The sequence below is a fragment of the Rhizomucor pusillus genome (genome assembly GCF_041956525.1).
Source record: "Rhizomucor pusillus strain CBS 183.67 unplaced genomic scaffold VTP01scaffold_9, whole genome shotgun sequence".
Lineage (NCBI taxonomy): Eukaryota > Fungi > Mucoromycota > Mucoromycetes > Mucorales > Lichtheimiaceae > Rhizomucor > Rhizomucor pusillus.
Window position 1 is genome coordinate 268,849 of NW_027192151.1, and position 21,556 is coordinate 290,404.

At 45.5% G+C, this 21,556-nt stretch overlaps 11 protein-coding genes across 11 annotated transcripts; 4 read left to right on the forward strand and 7 right to left on the reverse strand.

Moving 5' to 3' along the window:
* Positions 1-52: 52 nt before the first annotated feature.
* Positions 53-1,170, reverse strand: VTP01DRAFT_10589 (uncharacterized protein; the record flags this gene model as incomplete). The annotated part of the gene is made up of 5 exons (XM_069378967.1): positions 53-243; positions 341-432; positions 504-830; positions 909-1,038; positions 1,125-1,170. The coding sequence occupies 5 exons, from the start codon at positions 1,168-1,170 to the stop codon at positions 53-55; spliced, it is 786 nt and encodes a 261-aa protein (XP_069238989.1).
* A 982-nt stretch (positions 1,171-2,152) lies between these two features.
* VTP01DRAFT_10590 (uncharacterized protein) lies at positions 2,153-4,648 on the reverse strand (the record flags this gene model as incomplete). Its single annotated transcript, XM_069378969.1, has 6 exons — positions 2,153-2,310; positions 2,374-3,001; positions 3,068-3,908; positions 3,970-4,315; positions 4,366-4,447; positions 4,523-4,648. The coding sequence occupies 6 exons, from the start codon at positions 4,646-4,648 to the stop codon at positions 2,153-2,155; spliced, it is 2,181 nt and encodes a 726-aa protein (XP_069238990.1).
* A 404-nt stretch (positions 4,649-5,052) lies between these two features.
* VTP01DRAFT_10591 (uncharacterized protein) lies at positions 5,053-6,252 on the reverse strand (the record flags this gene model as incomplete). The annotated part of the gene is made up of 6 exons (XM_069378970.1): positions 5,053-5,075; positions 5,136-5,198; positions 5,266-5,281; positions 5,352-5,676; positions 5,749-5,892; positions 5,954-6,252. 6 exons carry the CDS (start codon positions 6,250-6,252, stop codon positions 5,053-5,055), a joined length of 870 nt encoding a protein of 289 aa, XP_069238991.1.
* A 254-nt stretch (positions 6,253-6,506) lies between these two features.
* On the reverse strand, positions 6,507-8,267 carry VTP01DRAFT_10592 (uncharacterized protein; the record flags this gene model as incomplete). Its single annotated transcript, XM_069378971.1, has 4 exons — positions 6,507-6,680; positions 6,744-6,882; positions 6,948-7,488; positions 7,550-8,267. 4 exons carry the CDS (start codon positions 8,265-8,267, stop codon positions 6,507-6,509), a joined length of 1,572 nt encoding a protein of 523 aa, XP_069238992.1.
* A 531-nt stretch (positions 8,268-8,798) lies between these two features.
* On the forward strand, positions 8,799-10,791 carry VTP01DRAFT_10593 (uncharacterized protein; the record flags this gene model as incomplete). The annotated part of the gene is made up of 11 exons (XM_069378972.1): positions 8,799-9,061; positions 9,149-9,263; positions 9,351-9,444; positions 9,500-9,568; positions 9,628-9,649; positions 9,715-9,736; positions 9,794-9,960; positions 10,020-10,088; positions 10,147-10,288; positions 10,357-10,717; positions 10,787-10,791. 11 exons carry the CDS (start codon positions 8,799-8,801, stop codon positions 10,789-10,791), a joined length of 1,329 nt encoding a protein of 442 aa, XP_069238993.1.
* A 710-nt stretch (positions 10,792-11,501) lies between these two features.
* Positions 11,502-11,760, forward strand: VTP01DRAFT_10594 (uncharacterized protein; the record flags this gene model as incomplete). The annotated part of the gene is made up of 2 exons (XM_069378973.1): positions 11,502-11,605; positions 11,664-11,760. The coding sequence occupies 2 exons, from the start codon at positions 11,502-11,504 to the stop codon at positions 11,758-11,760; spliced, it is 201 nt and encodes a 66-aa protein (XP_069238994.1).
* Positions 11,761-12,708: 948 nt separating this feature from the next.
* Positions 12,709-14,640, reverse strand: VTP01DRAFT_10595 (uncharacterized protein; the record flags this gene model as incomplete). The annotated part of the gene is made up of 3 exons (XM_069378974.1): positions 12,709-13,229; positions 13,295-13,768; positions 13,842-14,640. The coding sequence occupies 3 exons, from the start codon at positions 14,638-14,640 to the stop codon at positions 12,709-12,711; spliced, it is 1,794 nt and encodes a 597-aa protein (XP_069238995.1).
* Positions 14,641-15,059: 419 nt separating this feature from the next.
* On the forward strand, positions 15,060-16,303 carry VTP01DRAFT_10596 (uncharacterized protein; the record flags this gene model as incomplete). Its single annotated transcript, XM_069378975.1, has 2 exons — positions 15,060-15,243; positions 15,354-16,303. The coding sequence occupies 2 exons, from the start codon at positions 15,060-15,062 to the stop codon at positions 16,301-16,303; spliced, it is 1,134 nt and encodes a 377-aa protein (XP_069238996.1).
* Positions 16,304-16,834: 531 nt separating this feature from the next.
* Positions 16,835-17,875, reverse strand: VTP01DRAFT_10597 (uncharacterized protein; the record flags this gene model as incomplete). Its single annotated transcript, XM_069378976.1, has 4 exons — positions 16,835-17,335; positions 17,409-17,527; positions 17,598-17,759; positions 17,833-17,875. 4 exons carry the CDS (start codon positions 17,873-17,875, stop codon positions 16,835-16,837), a joined length of 825 nt encoding a protein of 274 aa, XP_069238997.1.
* Positions 17,876-19,391: 1,516 nt separating this feature from the next.
* VTP01DRAFT_10598 (uncharacterized protein) lies at positions 19,392-20,374 on the forward strand (the record flags this gene model as incomplete). The annotated part of the gene is made up of 5 exons (XM_069378977.1): positions 19,392-19,443; positions 19,497-19,612; positions 19,683-19,744; positions 19,809-19,974; positions 20,039-20,374. The coding sequence occupies 5 exons, from the start codon at positions 19,392-19,394 to the stop codon at positions 20,372-20,374; spliced, it is 732 nt and encodes a 243-aa protein (XP_069238998.1).
* A 146-nt stretch (positions 20,375-20,520) lies between these two features.
* VTP01DRAFT_10599 (uncharacterized protein) lies at positions 20,521-21,414 on the reverse strand (the record flags this gene model as incomplete). Its single annotated transcript, XM_069378978.1, has 6 exons — positions 20,521-20,749; positions 20,815-20,887; positions 20,953-21,101; positions 21,159-21,224; positions 21,279-21,343; positions 21,412-21,414. 6 exons carry the CDS (start codon positions 21,412-21,414, stop codon positions 20,521-20,523), a joined length of 585 nt encoding a protein of 194 aa, XP_069238999.1.
* Positions 21,415-21,556: the final 142 nt, after the last annotated feature.

The window sequence follows — 21,556 nt, forward strand, 5'->3', positions numbered from 1 at the left end:
TAGGTTGAACAGATAGAGATATATATATTGGAGGCAGCGGCGGCGGGCATTTCTAGAGTAGCAGGCTTCTTCCATTACTAACTTGCTGCTGCTTGTCGTCGCCCCTTGCATTTCTTGCTGCCTCCTCCGCATCAGCTGAAGATGGAGCGTACAAGCTATCGCTTAAACGCTTGATTCTTTTGTCGTTGCGTATGGAAAGCTTGATGCCTTGTATTGCGAATGCTTTTGACAGTGCGCTTGACTCTATATAAAAAACAGGTTACGAGATGTTTATATTCACTTGTTCTCAAGCAAAGGTATAATAAAAAATATTAGGGATGGGGGTGGAAGGTAGACTTGCCTGTCATGCCGGGAAAATCCTTTGGACTGTAGACAGTGAAAGGCTCAGAGAAGACTTGATCCAAGACCTGCGTACTCATCGTCAGCGGCTCACTGGCATGTAGTCTGAGATCAAAGGAAAAACCAAAATAAGTACGCTCACATCTAGTCTTTATCCAACTGACCCTGCCGACAAATCCATCAGTATGAATTTAAGTCGGAATCGTCCTTCCGTGCGCACGGAGAGATCCTGAAATATAAAGAACACCCCCGGTTCACCGTCAGCATCCGTCAGCGCATATGCATTCGATACCAATGCTCCTAAAAAGTTGCGCATCGGCGTCAGTTTCTCAAACGACAAGATATTCTGGTAAGCACCGCTGCTATTGCTCTCCTTGTTTATAGCACTATTTTGCTTGTGAGCTGGATAGTACACAAGATGCCGCATCGCGTTTCCATCTTGAGTGTAAAGGTTGCACTGGACAACGAACATGGACCTGTCATCCATCGCCCTGAATTCCACGAAATTACCATTTACAGCTCGCACACCGATAAAAAAACCTTCTTTTTTTGTTTTGTTTTTTGTTTACCTGACTTTGCTTAGCTGCTTACTGTGCCTGTCCTCGACGTACAGCCTTAGAATGACGGGAGGATCGATTGTGCGTCTATCTTTCTCGCCAAAACCACAGCTTCGAGCTTGAAGCGGTTGCTGTTCTATAACTGCTTGAATGTGATTGGCTGAACAGAAACAGGTGATTTTTGGCATTTTCCCTTGTTGCACCCTCGCGCCTGGGCACCTTCTTTACCTAGTCTGTACTTTGTATCGAGTTGGCTTGGGCGTATCAAACCCATAGGTGGAGTAACCACAGTACTCATTGTTTTGTTGCGGGTGGCTTGAAGATAAGTGTAGGAAAAGAATTAAAGAGAAAGAAGAATAAAGACGAGGAGGAGGAAAGCACTGCCGCATCAAATCATGCGGTCTTCTGAATTCCAAAAACCTGGCTGTCTTTGTTTAAAACCGCTCTTTGTTAATTTCAGTGAGCGTCCCTGGATTCCTGTAGATTAACAAGTGTCTCTTGCTTTCTAACATCTTGGAAACACGAGCAGATTGACAAGGATCTTTGCCGAGACTACTCGCAATGTCGAATATCTGTTCCATTGCATATAATGCTACTGATAGATGGTGGCTCGTAGACCATCCTCACGGCCGATCTCCACCTGCTTTTCATAAAAGGGATGTGATACGAAAGGACGAGTGCGCGCTGTAATCCCGATGTCACCGCCCCAATGGGTTCAACGATCTAGCCAGCACCGAATATCTCAGACCAAGGACCATTGCATCTACACATGCTACCTCTACAATCTTTCACGCTTGCGCATAAGGCTACATACAGTATCCAAACCTTAGATAAATTTCCATCTGCGTTTACAAAGCATAAGCAAGCATCACGGTAATATGTCCAGTCCTTGAACAGAGGGAACCCAAAATACTGGGAACAGACGACTTAAGGAAACATTCAATAACAAAACAAGCTGCACGGACTGTGTAGCAAATATCATACTCACATTTGCCACCCCTTAATTGCAGTTACCATCACTTTATCCTATCCAGTTTGATGGCCGATGGACTATCAGTCATTATCAGTTCCACGACACGGATGAGAAAAAAAAAGCTGGATATCCATCTCTTTCAAAACCATAAAGCCCACAAGGTCAAAAATAAACAACAACGTATGGACAAGCATCTAAAGAGTACATACAAAGTGTCATTTCTGAACATATCAGAAAGTTTAGAAAAAAAAATAAAATAAATGTTATTTCTTTTCATTATTTTTTACAACAGTTTGTTTTCCAAACTCTTGGATTCCTTGAGTTTTATGATGCTTTCAAGAACGCTGTCTAAAGCGATGGTCTTGCCCTTGGCCTTGGTGCCAACATCGTCGCGGTTTCGCACGTTGACAGAGTTGGTACCTTCTTCTTCAGCGCCAACGACTATAATTTTGCGAGACCATCAATTCAAAGTCAGCCTTTACGAAAAGATACAATTAAACTTACCAAAGATGAAATTGTACTGAGCCAATTCACTGTTTCGGATCTTCTTGTTCAACGTGCTGTCCGACAAGTCGGCATCAGCGTAGATACCGTTCTCGACCAACAATCTGCAGATCTTCTGTGCGTATTCGTTAAAGGCGGCTGCGACGGGGATAATGCTGACTTGACGGGGAGACAACCAGAACGGGAATTTGCCTGCAAAGTGTTCAATCAAGATACCCATCATACGCTCCACGGAGCCGAGAATGGCACGGTGGATAATGACGGGACGGGCAAAGGTTTCCTCGGCAGAGGTGTTCTCGGTACGGTATTGGAGGTTGAAACGCTCAGGCTGGACAAAGTCAAGCTGGATGGTAGCGCATTGATGCTTGCGGCGAAGAGCATCAGAAATAACGATATCGATCTTGGGACCGTAGAATGCACCGTCTCCAGGGTTGAGTTCCCAGCTGATACCCTTTGATTCGCAGAATGCATTCAATGCTTCCTCGAGCTTCTTCTCTGCATAATCCCAGACTTTAACGTCGCCGATAAAGTTCTCGGGGCGGGTCGAAAGCTTGAGATGGAATTCGAAGCCAAAGATACCGTAAATGTGGTTCAAGAAATCAAAGCAAGAGGTGATTTCTTGTTCAATCTAGCACAAGTAAAAGGTCAGTCAGCCCTCGTTTCTTGTTTTGTTAAATATATATACTGCATGTACCTGGTCTTGTCGGCAGAAAATGTGGGCATCATCTTGCTGGAAGCGGCGCACACGGGTAAGACCGGACAGTGCACCAGAGAATTCGTTGCGGTGCAAGACACCAAAGTCAGCAAAGCGAATGGGCAAATCACGGTAACTGCGGTCTCGATGACCAAACATCAAACAGTGACCAGGGCAGTTCATAGGCTTCAATCCAAATTCTTCCTTATCGACTTCCAAGCAGAACATGTTCTCCTTGTACTTTGCGGCGTGGCCGGATTGATGCCACAGCTTGAGGTTGTACATGTTAGGGGTGACGACTTCGTCGAATCCACGCACACGGTATTCCTTCTTGATTAAATCAATGAGAGCATTGTAAACACGGGCGCCGTGTGGGAGCATAAAAGAGGATCCAGGAGAGAATTCATGGAAGAAGAACAACTCTTGTTCCTTGCCAATCTTTCTGTGATCACGCTTGGCTGCTTCCTCAATGAACTTTTTGTATTCGGTCATCTGCTTCTTGTCTGGGAAGGAGATACCATACAGACGCTGCAGAGAGTCGTTCTTTGCATCACCCAAAAAGTAAGATGCAGAGTTCTTGGTGACCATCATGGTCTTTACGCGACCAGTGTGTGGAACGTGGGGACCACGGCACAAGTCAATGAGAGGACCGCAACGGTAGACAGTTGTCGAGGTGCCATCGGGGATCTTATCATTAATGATGTGTACTTTGTATGGGTTGTGCTTGAACATCTCAAGCAAGTCCTTCTTGGAAACCATCAAACGTTCAAACGGTTGCTTTTCCTTGTTGATCATGCCGACTAACTTTTCCAAAGCAGCATAGTCTTGCTGTGATACAACGCTGGGCAACGTTTCCTGTTAGATCAAGATCCCTATTCAAACATCTTTGTTAAGGGACTTACCGATCCTTTACGCTCATTTCATAGTAGAAACCTTCCTCAATGGGTGGACCGATACACAAGTGGCAACCATAGTGACGCTCGCAAGCCTCGCCCAGCATGTGTGCACTCGAATGCCAGAATACTTTCTTGCCCTCGGGGTTTTCAAAGTCAAGCAACTCGAGCGAGCTGTCTCCTTCGAAAGGTCGTTCCAAATCCCAGAGTTCACCGTTGACCTTTGCAATGACTGTGCGCTCAGCCAAGGATTTGGAAATACCCAAGGCGATATCCATAGGGCTCGTCTCCCACGAAGTACCCTCCTTCACTGAACCATCAGGCAGCGTTATCTTGATGGGTTTGCGTGGTTGCTCTAACAGACTGTGAGTATCCTGCGCGCTTGTACGTGCCGATCAACCCTACCTTTTACGAATGCATCGTATTCAGCCTTGAGCCGCTCAAACATTTGAATACGGTGCTGCAAGTATTCTGGCGGGGGATCCATCTATGCAACGACGATCGGGAGACATGGTGAATGAATTGTTCGTTTCACGATGCTGTTAACGGGAGACAAAAATACCTCCAGAGGGTAAGCGCTGGCATCTTGAGAGGCCTTGCCCTTCTTTGCTGCCTTCTTGTCAGGCTTGGGAGGAGCAGCAGCGGAAGGCTTCTGTGCCGCGGCTTCGTCTTGCACTGCAGGACTCATTTCAATAAAGTGTCAAAAGCTACAAGGTAGGAACTCCTCCAACCACCGCCTCATTGATACATGGTTGGACCTGCCGCCCCCTCTCAGCCACCCAGCTCACACGAATCAAGGCACCGAACTGCTGAGTCAAGCTGACCTATGAATGGAAAGGCTGTATACATCCAGGTACACTGCACTTTACTGCGCTAGCACAACAAAGTTTCCCATGCAGAGAAAACTATTCTCAATTGTATCGAAGCGCTGCACCTGCCAATGGATCTACCGAAAACTAGAAATAACAATATTCGCTCGTTGATTAAATGCAAGGATTCTTTTAAGTGATCGTTGAAATGAAGGAGGGAGGGACAGATACATTGACATACGTGGGTAGAAAAGAAAAAAGTAAATAAGAAAATGTAGCAAGCTTAATCCGATTTGCGTGCACGCACTGCAAGAGAGATGTATGTCAGTCGAATGGTATGTTGATCAACCAGTTTATCGGGCTTACCATCGTTCCGAATAGGAATCTTGAGACCCTGTTTCGCGAATGCTTTTGATAGTTCGGTGGATTCTAAAATATGTTTATATTTAGAAGAAACGAGCGGATGGTTTTTTAATAATTGTTTTTCTTGCCATACCTGTCATGCCAGGAAACTATAGGAGACATTTGTGCATGCTTCCGTTAACTCTAATTTCTTTTTCACAACGTATCCACTAAACTCACCTTCTTTGCAGAATAGACAGTGAATGAATCTGAAAATACTTGGGCGATAATGTTAGACTTTGCATCGGGTTGGAAATCGGAATTGGAGAGTTTCATCAAGCTGAATCGCAGCGTGTATCGTCCTTCCGTTCGGATGCTTAGGTCTGGGAAAGCAAAGTATAAGCCTTGCTCACCCTCAGGGTTCTTGAGCAGACTGGGCGAGCTGACCAGCGATCCCATCAGGACTCGCGTGCATTTTGGTGGATTCGAAATAATGTTCCGTTCTTCATTGCGATCGGCAGACCATAATGTGACATGTAACACAAAAAACGGCGTTTGCAACGTCCTAGCATCGTTGCCATCGTCAGCAAAATACATTATTCTCGATCCCTACTGATCCACCCCCAAAAAAACATACTGTACATCTACCGGGCCTTTTTGACCCTCCTGCTTCACGACCAATTTCACAATCGGTGGCGGATCAATCGGGCGCCGATCTTTCTCACCAAATCCACACATACGGGCATGCAATGGCTGCTGGCACACAACAAGCTCATATGACCTACCCATCATCATTCGATACATGTCAGCCCAATTTGCCAACTTTATGCCGTCCGATGTACCTCTTCTCCTCTTCGTCGTATCCTATAGGCCCGCACGTCGTTTGCGCTGATAGCGGTGGAGGGATGTGAGGTTGTTCATTTTCGATATCGTTGTTGTCTTCATACGGCGATGACCGATGTACCGATCGCCCGTCAGCGAGATATGGTGGAGGTGGTGGTCGCTTAGGCACCATGGTGTCGGGGATTGCGGAATGTACAGGACCAGCGTTGCTGTAGTACTGCGGCGAGGTGGCAGGTTGATGTGTGGGATGCGGATTGCGGGGCGAATGCGAGGTTAATTTGTGGTGAGCATTGGTCATTATTATTTTTCTGTATCGGAATGAACGCACGAGCAAGCAAAGCGAAAGGGAAGAAGTTGGTAGCGGGAGAGGAGCTTGAAGTAAATTTGGCACGGTCGTCGGAACAACCTTTTACAGCAGCAATGGATTGCAGAAAATTGCCAAGAGCATCGCAGCACAAATTTCCCTCTTTCCTTCAGCTATTGTCTTGCTTTTCTTTTTTTGAAAAAAGAGTCTACAAAAATGCTATAGCAAAAATGTATCTACTATGTGCGTTATTCCGGTTTGCCAATTAATCCTTTGCCCCAGTTCTTGATGACTCGGGAGCACTGTTTTCTAACGTGGTTCGATTTCGGCTTTCTCCACAGCCCAAGCGCATCGAGCTGGCGTGCGTGGTGGACACATTGTTCCCAAACAAATTTGGCGTAAAGTCGGTTTTCAATAATTTGCTATATAAGATATCAAGTTTTATCAGCCCGCTGCATGTAGTCACATCTCCATTCCACACTTACATCAAGATCGGACACCTTGTATTCCTTCAATGCCGGGAGTTCCACTGCAAAATCGTCTGGTAATACGTAAAACTCGCCGCCCGCCAAGTAGTTTGAGAACAAACATGCTGATCGCCGATCTAAGAAGCGTTCAGCGCACCTATGTAACGAGTTATTACACAAATTCGATGAACACTTTAAAGCAAAAATGGGAAAACTTCTTACCAAGGTTGGACGTTTTTGTTTTCAATAACTATGGGTTCGTAGTGACTATCGTAATTTTCCACTGCATAAAGAGTTGTTCCCTCCTTCCACTTGGTAAAATCTGTCGGGCCCTCGTTCAAATCCCAGTGATGATCTAACAAGCCTATCTTTCCTTCGGCGACAAGCTCCAGCAATCGAGCCTTGTGATACGGTACAGTGTATGTGTCGGTCTCGTGCTTGGTGAATCCAAAAGTCGGTACAACAAGCATGTCGCCTTGTAGCAATAAATTTTCAAAGATCTCTCTGTTGGTCTCAAATGTACGTCTAAAATCGGTTGCTGGGAACACATTGCTGGGCATCTCGCAGACATATTGGGAGCGCGCGAACAGGCGAGCCATGTTGCGTTCAGCGTTTCGGGGTAAAAGGACGGTGATTGCAGGCCCTGGAGATTGAATAAGGTGTATATCCGCACGGACGCGCAGTTCCGGATGGTCCAAGTAATCAAGCTTAACCTTCTCCAGATCTTCCTGTACATTGGCATGCAAGGTTGCCGAAATTGGACCTTTCAAGCAAAGAGCATTAGCCACTCGATAAAGTACGTCCAATTTTTTTTTCTTCCATACCATGCCAATACTTTGCAAGTCTTTCCAACTCGGGCCAAGTTTCTGGAGTTACTGTGGTGATAACTGTAACATCGTTTTCTTGGACTGCCTGCGATCCTTTAAGCCAGTACGGCCGCGTTGCACCTGCAGCCTCGTAGAATGCCTTGCTGAACAGTTTAGACATTTTGAGTCCATGGGTCATGGAATCCAACGAGGAGTAAGGAGCATCCTGATCGTATGTTCGCTGCGGTTTCCAGTTCTCGCCGAACCTGCTATCCAGCCTGGGAGATGGTGATGTAAAAAAATGCCAAAGATGATTGATAGACAAAAACACAGAGAAAACAATGTAAAACAGAATCAAAAATCGGACCCATCGTGGTTTTGCAAGTGCAGTGAGTTTCGAACGTTTGTGCGTGCCGCCGAAAACAGTGCTATGCTTGTCGTGAGGTAGCAACGGCCCTGCAGGCGAATCGAACAGCGCATCAAGCTGGCCCAGCCAGCTACGCCACACTGGTGGTCGTGTTAGACGCTTGGGAGATGGCATGCTGCTTGCGGGATCGATGGTAGGTGTGGATGCGGGCTTTTCGGGTACGGCGTAGAGAGGAGGCTGTTGTTGGCTTGATGATGAGATGTTCAAAGATGGTTTGCGTTGATGAGTTGTGCGCCCAGATTTCGTCACGGAGGTTGACCTGGAAAGTGCAGACCCATCGGCGGCGCCTGCCTGATTGCTATCCGCCATAAGGGGCTTTTGAGTGTATGGATGTGCCTGAAAAGGGTTCTTGTCTCAAAACGTCACAGGATCTTGCCTTCTTTTCCGCTTTGAAGCTCCTCGCACGTCGATCACTGCACATCCGCCGCGCCGCTTCTCTGAAATTGCTCGAGGACATATAAGTATCTTGGTGATGCAAGGCATCGAAAATCTTGCTTGCGAATATGCAGGGAAAAATAGATCAGTAATGTGCGGTAAATATCATATATTTAGAGCTCGAGAATTCGCAAGAAAGGTAAGTGAATTGCAGACAGCAGAAGGTTCTTCATTTATTCGCGTGCATAATGAAATTTGTTTACAAGTACCTTGCGTACATGCATTGTTTACAAATATTTGAACATTCAATTAATAAAATGAAGAACAACGATCTATCTATTGAATGTTCTTAGCAACAAAGATAGGGCACCAGCCTTCTTCTTTCGAGCGGCCCAAAAATTCCGGCGTGGTGTAAGTCAGCTGCTGCTGCTCTACTTTCTCCTCCTCCCTTGTCTCGCTCTCAGCATGGACCAAAGTACACCAGATCGAGCAGACGGTGACGCTGTAGTGGCTGCTGCGTCGCCAGTTCCCGCTTCAGCAGCAGCAGCAGGCGAAAATCTGACGACAACGCTCTTAATGAGACATTTCAACATTGCAAATTCTGGTGCCAGCACCAAAGAAGAAGCTGAAGAGATAATCAAGGCCATGGAGAAGGAAGATCGAACTCACTTACGTGTATTTCTAATGGGACTGATCCTGAAAGCAACAGATTCCTCTGTATTGCAAACGTGAGTTTGATGGTGTAGTTGGTTTGTTGATCCAGTTGGATCCTAAGTTTTAGTTTTTTTCTTATTTCTTGAATTGCGCCAAACCAGTCTTGCAACCAGCGGTGGCCTTTGTAGATTGCTTTACAGATGGATTGCTGGGGCGTTGAAAGAGTATGAGACTTCCAGCGAGTTTGACGAGGTGTTTATCCTTAGAATGCTAGAGGTGCGCAGATATATAAGAATGTGGTTATGCTTCTGGTTTATTCAAATGTGGGTTCTTTCTTTCTTTTCCTCTCTTTTTTTGTGACAGGTCTTGTCCCATTTACCCATGGAGTATGATATTTTGCAAAAGCATAAACTAGGAAAGGCAGTCAGGGCTGTGCGAGACGCTGCTAGCAAAGAAGGTGCGTATATGATCCCACTTTATCTTTAGCGCAGCAATTTAACGATAGGAAACAGGCAACGGGCAAGTGGAAACAAGGGCAAACTCCTTGATGGATATGTACAAGGAAAAATTCGCAAAGAGTAGTACGTATGAATGTTGCAGTGATGTGGATGCAACGACTAATATGTTTGTCGCAACAAAGACGATAAAGAAGCAGAAAATCTGTAAGTAACTGCAATGATCTACGTATCACAATGGGACATATGCTAATAAGTCTACTGCTTAACAGAAATGCTCAATCTTCGAAACCAGTAAGTTATATCATCCTTGTTTTGCTATACCCAAAAGTTAAGCTATTATGGATTTAGGTGGCAACACCAACCGCAGCACCATCCGAGGATCAGTCATCGCCATCAACAATCACAAAACTAGATCTTGAGCCACGGCAAGTAGCAACAGTAGATAACGAATGGCTTTCAAAGCTTGGAATACAGAAAGAGAAGACTCCGTTGAGATCGGATTCAACTACACTGCGGTATGGAAACAGGAATCCCTAGCGAAATTAACCTGAAGTATATAATTGTTTATACGTAGGACGTTGCCTTTCGGGAGTATTAAACGAAGTAAACCACTACCTGAAAACACTGATGTCGATAATGCAAGGTTAGAGTATGAAACTGTAAATGCCTCAGCCAGAAAACTAATATTTATCGATCAAAAGTATGAAACGAACGGCGGCCGATAATGAACCAAGTAAAGTGGAAACAACGACTGTTCCCCAGCGACCACGAAAGCGTGTCCGTTTCAGAGAAGAACATGACCTATGCGAAGTAGTCTACTATGAACCTGATCCAGAAGAGCATGTAAGATAAAAGCGAGAACTACATTTCAATCTCGAGCATTTCTGGTATTGAACGACTTTTGCCTCTAGATCCCACTGCCAATGGTTTACAAGACACCGAGACCATTTTTCTCAAGAAGACCCAAATACATCGACACAGAAGAAGCTAGGGCGAGAAGGAATTATGTCCGGACGCACCCCAAGGTTCAATACAGCGCGAAGGATTTTATCCCACTTTCCCCGCAAGAACCGCCCGAGGAGCAACCAACTTTGTATCAAGAGATAACCATTGAGATTCCTAGAGAAGATTTGACCTTACTGTCATCAATACCTTCCTTCCCCCAACAACAAACACCACCATCACTGCTAGTGGTAGAGCGGCCTAATTACACAGGAGCAGCAGCAGCAGCGGTACCGCGAGCCAATCGCTCGAAAAAGAAAGGCAAATCAGGTACCCGCTGCTATTTCTTCGATCAGGGTAGATGCACTAAAAATCCATGTCGTTTCCTACATCAAACAGAATAAAAATGATCCCTCATTTTTTGCATGCGATGAGGCTGTCAATGCTCTCTCATTTTATCAACATCGATGATATATATTATACCCGAACAAACTTTATCCCATGCCGACACCTGAAATAAAGTATCAGAGTGATAATATTCTTAAATTGACCAGAAAGTCCCTTTGTGCAAATGTTCACATACTTGTGGGGGTTTTTCACACCGATCAAGCGTATCTGATCTTCCTTGTCCTGCTTCTTATCAAGAATACGTATATTTGTACAGTTTCATCGGTTCCAAAAATGGTCCGGCTAGCTTATCATGACTGCTTTCACTGAAAGGCTTGATAAACCTGTTAAAAGTCTTGGTATTACGAGATTTGTGTTGCTGAGTGTTAACTGTTCCTGCATTGGATCTAAACTGAAACAGCAACTACTTACTGTTGTGATCTAAAAATACGCACTAAGATTTATACAATGATTCTAGACGTGACCCGGTTGATTTAAATGCGCACTCCCTTAAAAAGCGAAAGTTCACACCATATCTGGCATTTTATTGCCTAGTCGAAGAAAATTCCTCCTGAGAGAATTATAGAGAGAGAGGGGTAATGGGAAACCATCAATGATAGCTGTGAGTGAAAAAAAAGGTTGATTGACAAGCGCGGATCGAAAGGAGAACACACACACACTCAGAGCCCTTTTCTTCCCTCTTTTCCATTTTACCGTCGTCGCAATCATGTCTTCGTACCCTCCCCCTCAGCAAGGCGGCTACTATCAGCAACCTCCTCCACCTCAAGGCGGCTACTATCCTCCCCAGCAAGGCGGCTATTACCAGCCAGCGTAAGTTTGGAAAGCTAAACGTTCCAGTTATGAGACGATTCAAATGAAAACATTACAGTCCTCCCCCGCAAGCCGTGTACGTCCAACAACAACCGGCTCAGCATGACAGCGACAAGAGCTGCTGCTACGCATGGCAAGTACAAATATTCCTGTGATGCCGACGCATGCAACAATTCTGATCGATTGTGTATAGCTTGGGTACTCTGCTTTGCTGCTGCGTACTGGAAGAACTTTGTTAGACCTGTTAGACGATGTTCTATTTACGAAAAACGATCCACCACAACCCGCCTTCGTATTGTTACTCGATCGTCGTAATATATATATTATACACTCATTCACTCACTCCCACTCACTCATTCACTCACTCAGAACTGACGTGGAGGAAGGAAAGTTCGATTAAAGATAACAACCACCAGCAGCATCTTTGTTGCTGTTTTCCCCCATCCTGCTGCTGCCCTGACCCTGACAACCCTGCCGGCTGCGGTGTGAAAAAAAAAGGCAAGCAAGCCAATTTAGTTGTCTGGGTGGGTTGTACGGATCTTGCTCGTTTTAGAGAGTTCTTTTGGGAACGCCGCGAGAATAAGTCGCACAGGCCAACTTGCCTTTGCTTTTGGTTGCAACTCACATGAGAGAAAAACTATTCGTGCACGATCACAGTGGCATCATTCTGTATTCTACTAAATCGAGCAAGTACATCTGGTTCGTGACTATGTATATTTTCTGTCAAGAGTACTATTGTAATTACTGTTATTATTATCTATCGATGAATGGACGGAAAAAAAAGAGAGAATTGGTGCAGGTATACAAAGCTAGTAGACTTTTTGTTTCTTTCTTTTTGGGAATAAGATTATAACTGTGTACAAGAAAAAGAAAAAAAATAAAGAGCGCGCATGTTTGTGTGTGAGTGAGAGTGAGCCAGAAACTGGGGAAAAAAATGAGTGAGTATGAGCATACAGCGTATGCATGTACGTCGTGCTTTTGTGATTGTGTGTGTGTGCGCATATGTGAGAGTATATTACTGTGGTATGTGTGTCTTTGAGAGAGATATAAAGAATATCTGGTGGGGCGACATTGAATTACTTGCAACAGAGATGATACGACATTTACGCTGCCTTTGGTGGAAGTTGTGGCGATCCAGGACGAGGAGCATGGAGACTAGTAGGCCGTCTACGCTTTTCTTTCTCTGCGACTGCTCCCGGTGGCTCGGGCGTGACGAGGACAAGGTTTCCTCTCTGCAATGCTTCGACTGGTGGAGGCATCAGTACATGATGGACGTGTCGAGCGCCAGGCTCCGCCACTGAGCATACATCAATCTGCTTAACCCAGGAATCTGCAAGTATAGTTTCCAAACTTGAGCGACGCGCCGGGTCGAGTTCCATAATACCCGACATGACAATGCGCGATTCTCGGGGAAGCAGTTTCAGCAATCGCAGTTGCTGGTGGTTTTGGTTCGTTGCGAACGCTCGAAACGAAGGATCGCTCTGCCTTGGAATTCGCCAAGGGAATCGCCGGATCGTCATGCAGATAAATATCACACCACATGACCAAATATCCGATTTTCTCGGGTCATACGTCGGTTGACTGTATATTTCAGGCGCAATGTACGGATCAGATCCATAGACACCTTAAAAGGCATAGGGTCAGTTGAGCTATTACAGAAAATTTTTCGTGATTCTTTTTATAGATTACCTTTAGACTGAGTGATACGGCCTTCAAAGGGGTCCTTGAAGACGCATGAGCATCCGAAATCGATGATTTTAAGGATGCCAGTGTGGTCCAGCACCAAATTGTCGAGTTTCAGATCGCGATGGGCAATTCCCATCCCATGGAGATATTCAAGACCATACAGTAGTTGACGCCAGCAACATGCAATCTCTTCTCTCGACATCATACCGCTCATGACGATGCTGAACAGATCGTTCGGCGCATACTCCATGATTTCATAGAAGAGCGGACCTTCTTGTATGATATCGAGAGTCTCGATAACGTTTGGATGATGTAGCGTGGACCCGATGCAAAACTCGCTGGTTACTTTCTTTATGTAGTCCTTATCGGTTTCGTGAGGCAATTGCTTGCGGAAGCGCTTGACTGCAAATGTTTTCCCATCTGTGGCACGTCTTATCAGCCGCACGGATCCTCCGGCACCTTTCCCAATAAATCGACCTGGACCCGTTTTGTGTGAGAACAATGGAGTAAACAAATAAACGGATCTAGACTTTTTGTTTATGCTGCTTACCCCACTTTCCGTATTTCCCTTCAATGTCCTGTCTAAACTGGTTCGCAAACGTGGTATCGTAGGATTTTGTGGAGGAAGGAGGCTTCTCATCTTCGATAGCGATAACGGACGACGTCGCGGAGGTAGGCGGAGATGGCTCAGCGGATAGGAAAAATCGTCGTAGATCAGACCAGACCAGGAACAAATCGCCTCCTCTTGAACTTGCATTGCCAGAATCAAAGTATGATGTTGGTGGCTGATGATGGAAATGGGTCTGATGATAATGCTGATTATATTCGGGCTTCTTGAAAATGAATTGAGACGGAGTGACGCAAGTTGCACTCGCAGGCCGATGCACAAGGGGTGGACGTGGGCTTGTTGGCTGCTGCTGCTGCTGCTGCGGCGGCTGCGGCGGCGGCTGCTGTTGTTGTTGTTGCTGACCTGTAGGTTGCTGTGGTCTTTGGGGGGCTGGTGTGGATGACGAATTGCCCGCTTTGGGAAAGAAAAAGAAGGAGGCAGTCGAAGTAGTAGAGGAAGTAGAGGAAGAAGCACTAGGCGAAGGTGGCTTTGAGGACTGGTAGAGCTGTGAGCGTGGTCTTGAGGTAGACGATCGGCGAGATGCAGCGGCTTTCTGGAGTCTCCTTGTCAGTTCTGTCAGATCGACCTCAGAAGTTTCATTGTGATCAGGATGGTGCTGGTGGTGCTGGTGTCGGGAAGTCGCCGTTGTGTGTGTTACAGTAGCAGCCGACAACGTTGGACTGGATGGTTTTGAGCATTCTGGGGTGACCAGATCATATCTCTGGCTCACAAGAGACGGCATGTTTGCCCCCAGCAGTCTGTTGACTGGCAAGAACGAGAGAAAAAGATACTGGAAGAAAAAAGGAAGAGCAAGGGAAAAAAAGGACAGTTAGTTTTGTTGGCGGTCGATGAAAGTCTGAATCTTGCCTCTTTTGCTCATTGTCACAAGATGTTGACCAGTAACTTCCCAACTCGGCCTCCGTACTCTCCGTAGAGTTTGCCGTTGTGCCGCATCGCTTCCCGTTTCATCAGACAATCATCATTCCACAGCAGAGGAGTGAATTTACGCCTCGCTCGCGAAATGCAGGAGGATCCCTTCCCCATAAAGAAGGTTAGCAGGTAAGGAGGCGGCAAAGAACGCTATCTACCCATTTATTTTTTCTTCGCCTCCACAGAATACTTTTATTTTTTCTTCCTTTTCACACTCGCCACCTCTGTGCGATGTTTCGCAAATCTTTATCAATCGAACTTATCGAGCCGGTTGTACATTTGCGAGGTCACCCAAAGGATCAGAGCACAATCAATATCCTGCGCGGTCTCATTCGCTTGCAGGTTTCACATCCTGTACTTGTTCACACCGTCACTGTCCAGTTCGTTGGCACTGCAAAAACACATTGGCCAGAAGGTGCGCGCACATGATCATTCTCTTTGTTATTGCTTTACAGCTATTATTATTATTATTGTATATTTATATCAACGTTCATCACTCTCGCTCACACTCGCCATACTTGATAGCTGCAGAACCTTGGGATAAGCACGTTCTAGTCGATACGGTCATTCCTATTTGTCATGCGCCAATTTTGCTAAAGAAGGGTATGCACGCTTTTCCGTTTGAAATTCTCCTGTCAAACGCATTATCCGAATCTGTCGAATGCGGACTGGGTCACATTCGATACCATCTCGTGTGTCAAGTCCATCTGAAACCAACCTGGTCTCCCTTTGGCGCACAACTAAAGGCCACGCATCCGGTAACACTTGTGCGGCTACCGCAGGACACTGTGCCACGCTGCATCACACAAACACATGCGATAGACGACACCAACGAATTGCACATCATGATTGATTCTGCTCACATCACACCTGGCGCATCGCTAGATCTATCCTTTTACTTTGTTCGCCCAGTCGCATCAGTTCAAGATGTGACCGTAAAGCTCATTGAACGGCAGAAATTTCGGGCACGCTCACAACGAGTAACACGCATTCTACACCACGAAGTGACGTTGCTGCCACTGCGCCCATTTTGCTTCAACAATACGCACGCGGAGCAGCACTGTCTGTTTGGAATACCTGACAAACAAACATTGGAGGTCCATCCATCTACCACAAATCCCAACATTAGAGTACGTCATTGGTTGCAGGTCGCCATCCGTTTCATCCTTCGCCCGGGAACCGAGCCGAGGGAGATTGTTATGGATTGCCCTATTTCGGTCCTGAAGAACTCTATCGAAGATTACATTACTTTACCTGCATATCAAAATCCGCTGCCGCCGCCTTCCTACAACTCGCACGATCACCGACCTCCCCAGCGATTTTTCTCATCAACAAATATGAATAGCAATCATCGTATCTCTCTGCAGTCTCCCACCCCGCGCCCCTCCTCATCCACCTCATGGCTCTCCAAACTCAATTCACGACGATCCACCTGGATGCTTGGTAAACCACCGAGTTACGAGCAGTTATCCTAATCTCAAGTCCGTGAAATTTTTCTTCTGTACATTAGCGTTTCACCAGACGGACTGCGCTCTTTGCTTCTCTCTCCATCCACACACACACACACGCATACACACCCCGATCAAAAGCCCCTTAAATCCCTTAGACTTGCATTATGTCCCGCTTCAAATATTACCGTATTTATCGTCTACTTGTTTCACGAATTTGACATCATATCTCCCGACATCACTTACCACGTTCTCTCTCAGTGCATTTATCATTATTATTATTATTAACAGCGAGCTACCGGTGCTTTTACTCCTAGGGTGGCGAAAGAAGGTTCGCCACACAATCTAGGATCAGTCATCTGAAGCTTACTACTATTAAGCTTCTTAACATTGGCTACATGTGTAAAATCTGACTGCTTTCTTCTTTTTCGTCTTCTTTACAGTATGCACACAAAGAGAATATTCAATATTTATAAATGGTGGTGATGGGGGACCGGGACATTTAGACTGAAACAAATATGGAGGTGGTTAGGGTGGGTGGGCAGGGACAGGGAATTTTTAAAAGAAGTACATGTAAGCAAGCCAAAACGTAACCGCAGCTGCGGTCCACGCCACGCTGACTGGATGATTTTCCTGATGCACGCTAGTGGTATGCGTGGGCGCCGGGGCCACGATGGCTTCTGCTGCTGCTGCTGCTGTTGGAGTCTCCGCTCCTTCTTCTCGCGATGCCGCCGCTGCTGCAAGCCCTCGGGTCAGTTCTTGAATCTTTTGCTGTGCTTCGTGCAATTCCTGGGTAAGTCTCTGGCATTGTTCAGCGAGTGTCTCTTCTTGCTGCTCGTCATCGGCTGTAGATAGAGAGGAAGTCGATGTGGCAGAAGGTGAATCTGGCGGTGTTTCGAGAACTGGCTTCGTCTCTTTAATTTCTTGTTGTACTTCTTGCTGCTGCTGCTGCTGTTGCTGTTGTTGTTGGTCCTTTGGTTCACTTGCAATAGGTAGGAGTGCGCATTTGATCTTGTGACGATGAATGCTCTCCTTATCCTCTTGTTCTATTCGGCGCCACTGTAAATTCCATACATACTCGGTGAGCTTCCTGTGTGCATGCATTACTCATACGACCGCTGGTGCTACTTGCCATGTCAATGTAACTCATGTTCTTATATTCTGGTTTCAAGTAAGCTGTTTGTATCAAAAACTTGTCTTTGCTCTGCAGTCGCTCATCCAAGATATCCTTCTTTGTTGGTTGCAAGAATACTGGCAACGCCGTACATGTCAGGGGACAACATTTCTCTATATAAAATGCTTGCTGATGCTTAATACATACCTTGTATTTGCGTTTCACTGTTGGGCTCAACGCGTCCTGCGTTTGGTTTCACGCAGTAATACTGAGGAGCTGTCGTCTTGACTTTGAATACCACCGGTTCACGGCCTGGATTCTTAACACACAGGACCTCGGCGGTGGTACGCGCTGCGCCTTGTCCATCTCCTTGAGTGAGAGAGGGAGAGTCCGATGAATATCTTTGCTTTGATCACTCCCATCACATCAAGATATAACTTACGGCTAAACGTGATTTGCGTTGCGGGTGTGAGAGAAACTGACATGATGCTTGCAAAATGAATAAAAAGGAGGAAGGAAAAGACTACGCTAAAATGCCATCTCTCGTCGTCTTTAAAAATTTACACAATGGGACAGACGCCACCAAACCATTTCATGTGATGCCTTCGTTTGGGCTGCAACGGATGAGGATCCTCTCCTTGTTTCAGCTTTATTGACACGATTTCTGCACCCGGGTTTCTTGCTACCGTCACTCATCATTTATCCATAAATGCTGTTGCAGATATTACATCCACTTTCACTCTTGCCCACCTGTATCAAGTGAGCTTCCAACTCATCTCTGGAATATACGGCCCCACTTTGTTGTCAAACTATTCAAAACTGGCGTCGGCCATCTCCTTATGTCTATCATCGTCATCCATTGCTCCTTTGCAAATCTGGCGGGGTCATCACGCGTACACCAAGTCTTGATGAAAAGATTTCTAAAAGTGACTGCATATTGCCAAGGTCGCGGCTCTGCAGCGCGACCATCGTCAGTTGGCAAAAATAATTATATTCAACCGCATCAAGGTTGCCTAAATCATTATCGCTGTCATAGCTCAAGTTCGAATGTCGCACGAATACAGACAATAGTGCATAATTGCTGCACTCCAGTCATCGAAAATACATGGAGACACAGATAAAGATGTATGATGTCTCTAGCATTCCCACCGGTGTGGTCAATTCGAGATGAAGCCGTGACCGATATGGAAATCTGACAACATTCAAAGTGGCTCCCTCAAGCACAGCGAGACGCATTTGAGGAAACCAGCAATTCCAACCTTAGCAAACATCAATTCGGAGCGTTCTAATGCACAAAGTCCTCTTTCAACATAGCCCGAACTCGAGCACTATTCACTCTTCTGCAACCTTCTTTACAGAAAATTCTAGCTGTTCTTCTCCAAGTTTGTTATTGGTGTGCTGTTTAGCATGCGCATTCCGATAGGGAGTCTTGAAAAATTCGATGCTACGGACGCAGTTCGATGCAGTTCGATACGAAATATTTTCCAATTCTATCAATACTATTTACGATACGGAATCAATAATGTTACGGCTAAAACTTCGCCTGTTTGGAAAACGAGGTCGATTTTCTTATTATAGTCTCATCATGCAGTGGCAATCTATAAGCTACATCACTGACAGGCAGCTTGTACATTTTACGCATGTACTAACTACGTGAACGTCCAAAAGAGAGTCTGTTCACTTAAAATAAGAGCACATTCACGCTGTACAGCATTCCTCCCAAGTGTAAACTCGACTATTTCGCTTGTCTTTTATTGTTAAGAAGCAGCATCGCTGTCGATCTATGCCAATAGCTGTCCTATCTTGTTCATCCACGCGATAAAAGCTGTATAAGAAAAATCAATTCTTCTACAGACGTTATCAACCACCCTTTTCCTATCGAATGTAATAAAGCTTAGATTGAATCTGCAGACCTGCTAGGACAAAATGACGTGTCTTGCCTTTTTTGATATGGGGGAATAACGAATTTTCATTGCCTGCCGTTTCTTCCTATCCTTGCATATGAGCACTTCCGAGTCAATGAACAAGACAGCACTCGTCATGGGCGCAACTGGTAATGACGAAATCAGGTTGAGCATGCAATCACTTGCTGACACGTATGCATAGGCGCCACAGGAAAAGCGTTGCTGAGAGACCTGTTAATAAGCAGCTCTTATGCAAAAATTGTAGCTGTTGGAAGACGTCAGGCAAAAGTGCAAGACGGCGTCCCTCAGGATAAACTGGTACAGAATGATACACGACGATGAGTTCCAGCTGCGTTTGCATGACTGTTTATATATTTTCATGTTACAGGAACAGAAAGTAGTCGATTTCGAAAATCTTGAAGCTCACCGCGACGTATTTCGTGGCGTAAAGTAAGCAAACCTGCTGTTACGGCTGTCGATTTCGATTTTACACTGAACAATTTTTGCTCTGCAGCGATGTTTACTGCTGCCTGGGCACAACTCGCGCGGATGCAGGAAGCGCGGAAGCATTCAAGCGCATTGACCAGAGCTACGTTGTGAACTCTGCCAAAATCATCGCACAGGAAAATCCAGCTACCACAGGTCTCAGCCCCGTTCATTTCTTGTATGTTTCTGCAACCGCAAGTATCTACTACAAATCTGCTTTTTTTATGCGCTTTCACTGACAACGAATTATCATATTAGAACGCCAATAAGAACTCTCCTTTCTTATACCCAAAGACTAAAGGAGAAACTGAAGAACAGCTAGCGTCCGCCGGTTTCCAGCGCGTCTCGATTATGCGCCCCGGTGCTCTAGAGGTTGAGGAGCCTCGGGAACGGCCTCGCCTGCTTGAAAAGATCTTTGTCGATTACTTAATGGTCCCCGCCAACCGCATGTTCAATCTTCACATGGCTGTCTCTGTTTCCAGGGTTGCCAAGGCCATGCAGAAAGTCGCTGAAAATGCAGAGCCTGTGACCGATCCCACCAAGACCAAAGTGGATATCTATAGCAATAAGGATATCGAAGACCTTACTGCTTAATCTGCCCTGCATTGCCTTCGTCGATAGAAATATTCACAGCAAAAACGCGGCTTTGTAATGATGATGAAATTTCCAAATATATTTATGTACAATTGCAATGGAAGAAAGAGAAAAAATGAAAAAAAAAGAGGGCAAACGATTTTTGTCTAGAATGTGTTTGTACCGAGCTCAGGTAGTCGCTCGATGGCATATCTGCGACCAGAGATATACATAATGGGGATACCGGGAATTTTACGAATTCGGCGTTTCAGGTCTTTATCGCAAGTTGCTACAATGTAGCACTTATGCTGCATGACTCGCTGAACTAAACAGTCATCCGCGTAAGTGCCTTTGTGTGAGCATGGCAAACGTTCGAATCGCGGGTCTCGCGCAATCCTATCGTGCAATGTGAGACATCACCCAATCCCAAATAACAACTGCTTTTTTCGACTGCTACTTACTGCAATGCTATACGATATTTTGGACCCAATTTTTCTAATTCTGCCAGAACACAGTCTGTAATGCAAGGGATAGCTACAAAAAGCACACAGTATCAGTAACGGATCAAACTCGGTTTCTCTCTGCCAAGCAATACATACATTTTGCATACAGACAGTCCATCATGGATTTGACGAGTTCAAGCTTATTCTGGATGGAGAAGTTGATAAAGTTGGTATCGACAAGTACATGGTAAGGAGGTCCAAGTGCAGAGTTGTATTGAAAGAACATGGAAGAAGCCACTTGTGGACTGTAGCATTTATTGAGCATCAATCCTACTACCGATGTTATCCAACTCGAGACTTACATTTGACGGACGGCAGCCTTTTCCTTTTCTTCTTCCTTCTTTTTTAATTTCTCTTTGTTTTCTTTCCTATAAACTTGTTAGATCTTTGCCAGACTCGCCGACATTGCTGGAATTGCTTACAATCTTGCATCTTTGGGATTGATCATGCGCTTGACCTTGGCAAATCTGGTTTTTCTAGCTTTACCCTATGAATGCAGAGTGGTGAGTTCAAGGCTCGTTGGGCAGATACATAACGCTACCGTCTCTTCATTACCATTTTCTGTGAGAGAGAACGAAGAAAACTTGTTCCGCCCTGAGAACATGCGTGCATGAAAACGGGGACCTGTCAAGCCACATAAATAGCCAAAAGGGGCAATTCGAGCAAAGGAAAAAAAGTTCAGTACCTCTCTTCCTTTTGC